This window comes from Bombus impatiens, unplaced genomic scaffold (genome assembly GCF_000188095.3).
Source record: "Bombus impatiens unplaced genomic scaffold, BIMP_2.2 scf_0060, whole genome shotgun sequence".
In the NCBI taxonomy this organism is placed as follows: Eukaryota; Metazoa; Arthropoda; class Insecta; order Hymenoptera; family Apidae; genus Bombus; species Bombus impatiens.
Genome location: NT_176479.1, coordinates 614,219 through 619,418, shown reverse-complemented (window position 1 = coordinate 619,418; position 5,200 = coordinate 614,219). Strand labels below are relative to the sequence as shown.

The following is a 5,200-nucleotide window of genomic DNA, read 5'->3' as shown; positions in this document are numbered from 1 at the left end:
TGCACCGGTCGCCTGGTTTCAACCCTCCGGAAAAAGAGTCGACGCGCACCTCCACCGTTGATTGCCCCGCCGCCCGCGCCAGTCAGATTTAAAGAGGAACGTCGACGCAAAAATAAAAACGAGAAATCTCGCACTCACTCCCCCACAGAGAATTGTCTCGCTTTTCAAAGAGGCTCTTGCATCTATCTTTCGATATCCTGCACGTGGCTTTTGGAGAAGAACGGTTGAAGCGAAGTATGACACTCTGATATGCGAGTACAGTGGAAGTCAGAAAAACAATTTCCTTGACGAATTTGGAAATGCTCGAGTTGAAGATGAGAAAGTTAGGTTTGGTTGGCGTAAGAAAGGGTTAAAAGGGGTTGATTGATGAAGTAGATAGACATATCTGTATAGGGGAATAAGATTAGAGGGATAAGTATAGAATGACATAGCGATCTAGGGGTTGGGTTGATTAGATTCGGATGAACGTTTCGTGAATCAAGCCGGTTACCCGCTTTGCCGGAATGCCGTGACTTTTATCGCGGTTTTATCGCGCGCGCTGATTGCGGCGCCGCGAATCTCTCGTGCTGTAAAACTGAGCCCAGGTCAGTGACGCGTACACGAAAAGTGTCGTGGGGGGCAACGGCCTGGGCGAGATATCTGGGCCAGTGCGAGCCACACGACGGCCGCCATCTTCGCGTCACTTTTTCCATCCCGAAAACATGGGGCACCAGTGACCTAACCTACTATCCAAATCTCTCTATCCAGGTGTATCCTAATTGTGCCATAAAATATTTTACCTACAGTATTCCCTAGAAAAGCTTAATTTACAGGGGCCTATATATGCGAATATCCCCTAAACTTTGATCCTAACCTTAAGCAGATTTAGATTTCGGCAAGACCTCGTAAAGCTGCGAGACTGGAACAACTCAAGAAGCTCAGGGGCCGAGGAAAAGTAGCTTGTGGCCAGCGGTATGGCGAAATAGTGCAACAGCAGTGCGACCGAGCGACCTAGTCTTAAAGATATCCAACACTCTTCCGCGTTCTCTTCCCTTTCCACCGCTGATCCCTCGCTGCGTGTTCCAGTACCTATAAGACGGTCTCTACCGCTAGCGGCTAGGTCACTCGACGTCGACTTGTTTGCCGTAAACTGCCTGTGTGTTACGCCACGGCCATAAGTTACTGACCCAGTCAACCCAGCCCGAGACTCCCCTCACCTCTTCTGATCGTTCTCTTCACCAGGGATGTGAGATCAAGGTAGGGGACCCTAAGAGAGTCTAATTCTTGATCAGATATTGTTCAGAAGAACGGTCGATTTGATTTTTTCCGTTTCGAAAATTTAGTCCAGGTAAAATGCAGTCAGCAGGGGTTAAGAGACACTTTCTCTTCTGCGTGGTAGGCCGCCATAATCTCTTTGGCTTTTCGGCGGTCCTGCCAAGTCACTCTCTCTTTCTTTTTGTACGAACACCGAACAAACGACTCTGGGGTGTCTTTACAAGGGTATCTAGGATTCAGCAGATTGACTCAGTCATCGTCGTACTATTTGAGAAGATTCTAAACTCAGAAGCTTTAAGCTACCTTTTCAAATACTGATCGAATCTACATAGGATTGATCGATTAGTTTGGAGAAGATTAATTTTCTTATTGGAAATCATCAATTCTAATTGTCGAAGATAAACTGGAAACGTTGGAATGTATCTGGAATGCATCTATTAAATGTTTCAATTTATATTACGTGCATGGTAAGACAACTTATAAAGTAAGCAGATGTCATACAAGAACGAAATCATCAGGTCGACGGACGAAGAAGATCTGCGAGCACTGGCGCACCGGTTTACAACACCTGGCGGAGTATCCCTCACCACGCGTCTCTAATCGATGTGGAGGGGATATAATAGCAAGAGTGGGGGTAGCGTACTGCCACTTCCTAAAACGAATTCGCGGCCTGTGCTGCCCCCACCACGTGCCTCCTTGAAGTCGCACAATGACGAGCACGAGGACGTTGGCCTTCGCGGGGCGTAATTATCAGTCTCGAGGGAAACGATTTACATTCGATTCGAGGTTTCGCGGGGAAAGAACTCTTCTTTCGAAATGCCACGTTGAAACAATTATATCCTCTCCAACGATGAATCATTTTAATACGAAATATTTTTGACGAACCTTTACACTAGAATTCCCAATGATACCGAGAAAAGGAATTTTTCCTCTTCTTTTTTTCTTTTCAATTTTAAATGGTCGACAGAGAGACGAGTCGATTCGAATCGAAAGAATAGAGAAAAGCTAGACAAGCTGGACAGGAAATTGTACGGACGGATGTGCATTCTTCGCGTTGCACGTACCTGCCCTAAAATTCGGCCACACGAAAACCACCGACACAAAACTGTCTTTAGGAGGAGAGAAACGGCTGTCTACCTGTCCCGGACCCTTCTCACGCGAAGGTTATCGTTCCACACAGAATTTCGCCACATTTTTCGCTCCTTTTGCGTAACCGCCCGCGAAGCCATTGTACGAACCCCGACCTTCCTCGTATTCCAGAAAAATTTGATCGCTGAATATGCTATTCTATCTACTTTTTCTCAAAAGTCACGCTAAATCTCTTCCAAGAAATTTATCTCGTACATTCGAAATATTTTTACCTATCTTCTGTATCGTAGAAATTTATAAATTCTTTCTCGATAGAAAAATAAAATCGCAAGATATAAATGACATATATATTTTTAATAATTTCGATCAATTTGGATGATCTTCTTATATGCCCTATGAATCATTATATACAAGAAAGAATATCGCAATTGATCAGGAATTAACGCGAATAATACTTCGAATGTCATTTCTCTGACCAGAACTCTCGATCGTCGTATGGATGGAAGAAAAGAGGCCTTGGCAAGATTTTTCATCCACGAGGAGAGGTTGCCCGGTTGAGGAGGCAACGTCAAGGACCAGTTCGAACGTCTCACGATTTCCGCGTGCACAAGGTCGAGCAACGCCGGGTCGATAACTTCTCTTTAGCCTTGGTCACATCGTACATTCACATTCAAACTCCGTTCACTTCCTGGTCACATCGCGTTACGGCTCCACATTATCGATACTTTTCACGGTACTCGTGGATCAATGCTAAATTCGTATTTACGTATTTCCAACATCCATTATTCCAAAAATCTTGCAAAGATCGAGTAAAAAGTATCAAAAATGTCGGCGATACTCGTTGCGATATTCGTTCAAACGATTTTCAGATCATTTTATAACTTTTGTACGGAATGTTGGAAGAAAAAAAAGGAGTTCCAACGGAGAAGTTCGAACGCAAAGTCGAGTAAGCAAATATTTTTGAAAACGAAACCGGATCGAAAAGCGTCGAACGAAATATGCGAAGTATACGCGGATTTGTATTGTATATCGAGTTCGAATTTCCACTCACCTTGCATCCCTCGCAGGAGTGTACCCCATAGTGAAAACCGGACGCTTTGTCCCCGCAGACACGACACAATACCGTGGTCCCGTCGAATTCTGCAAGAGAACAGAGAAAAAAAAGAAATATAGATTACGCACTGTGATTTCACTAGCACAATATGTATATAACGTGGACGTGTAACGTGTCGGGTTCACGTTGCTCTCCACGTGGCGGATAGCGCGCGTCTGGGAGGAGAAAGGTGGGAGAGAAAGAAGAACACTTTCTCCTCTCTCGCGGCGGGTTACAGCATCGGCGTGTTACAACTTTCTGCTTTCACTCGACTGTCACGACGCACGATCGTTTTTCAGTTCCACGAGATCCAAAGCAATTGGATCTCCTTATACGTACTGATATAGTTGAACCTGACCGAGAATTTGTCGAATTTTTTCGAATTAAGCTCAAACGTTAGTTTTCGACAGAATGTATTGGAAGATAAGTTTGGCAATAGAATTATACGTAAACGTGTCTTTTTATTTTATCCTTGAGCGATTTTTTCATTTTTTTTCTTTTCTAATTTTTCTTCGATTAGTGGTTCCGAGTCGTACCTATGTTCAATTCGGGCTCAGGTTTCGCTGACGAAACGGTAGAGTCCATGGTAGGCATGTTTGGGCTGAGATGATGGGGTAACTGAGCCACGTGATAAGGGCTTGACATGCCCTGAGAGACACAAGACATGCGCGACACGCTGGACGTGCGGGAGCCATGCGACGACATGCTCGAGATCGGCGATTCCGGTGCCGGTGACGTCGCCATTGTAGCCTGTGCGCTGCTATCCGGGGTCAGGATCATGATGTTTGTCTATCGTTCGATCACAATAACGAATCCAGAATATCTTAGGTTCTTCGATGTATCATCCACTTGGCACGGCACTGCACTGAGCCGAGAACCGACATCAGTTCACTACATGTTCGCTCGGTATCACTGACTAATAAACACTAACTCACTTCTCCTCGATATCACCAAGAAAAAAAGCGCTGCTCGAGAAATCTACGTAAGAAACGAATTCCTGTCTGCTTTCTTCTCTCTTTATCTCCAAGTCTGTTTATCGTGTAACGCACAGAAGTCGATCACGTGATCAAGTAACGTAAGGAACTCGATTGACCGGGGGAGTGAATCACACTAAGGGAAACTGACTCTGGTTTGCCGAGAACCTACCGGAACGAGGGGCAGGTGCGTTCTGTGGCGACCGATGAACACCTCGCCGGTGTTATACACTGTCGATAGAGTGGAATGAACGACCGGGTGGTGTACCAGACGTGAGCGAGGAAGGAACCACGAGCGGAGAGAGCCGGAGGAAACCGTGAGCGAAAGAGCGCACGTATTGGGATGGCAGAGAGAAGAGAGTGAAAGTAAGTGTTCGCTCGAGGGAGGTTCGCGTTGGTCTGACTGGAGTTCGGCGCTGCCGAGTGTTGGTTACCTGGGGGCCGTGCAGCCCTTACTCGGAGCGACGCCGGTTTGTGGAGGGGAGGGATTGATGTGGCTGCCTGCTTGCCAGGCTGCCTCGACCATCTACAATGTCTACGCCCTGGCTACCTAGTATGTAGTAGAGGACACACAGCGCACCGGTGCGCTCTTACAGAGAGCCCCCCGAGAGAGTTCATCGTATTTTCAATGCTGGAGGTCACTGACAAGCGGCGGCTGCGGGCCCGGGCACCGGCGTCACGGGCCCAACCAATCGCGTGGCCGCACGCTGGGCCGCGTGTTCTCGCGATTGGCCGAAGCTTCGCCCCACCACTCGCCTCGGACCTCTACCGGCCGGCTCTCCTTCCTCCC

General features: G+C 47.0%; 1 protein-coding gene across 3 annotated transcripts in view; it reads right to left on the bottom strand.

Annotated features, from left to right (window-relative positions):
* The window catches only part of LOC100744917 (ecdysone-inducible protein E75), a 227,708-nt gene that overhangs the window by 13,266 nt on the left and 209,242 nt on the right, over window positions 1-5,200 (bottom strand). For 2 of the 3 annotated variants that reach the window (XM_033324698.1, XM_024372312.2), the window contains one exon: window positions 3,395-3,483. In XM_033324698.1, coding sequence (XP_033180589.1) covers window positions 3,395-3,483 — 89 coding nt within the window. Of the gene's footprint in view, window positions 1-3,394; window positions 3,484-3,972; window positions 4,232-5,200 lie in introns of those variants that run through there. The other variant, XM_012393832.3, reaches the window with a different exon arrangement.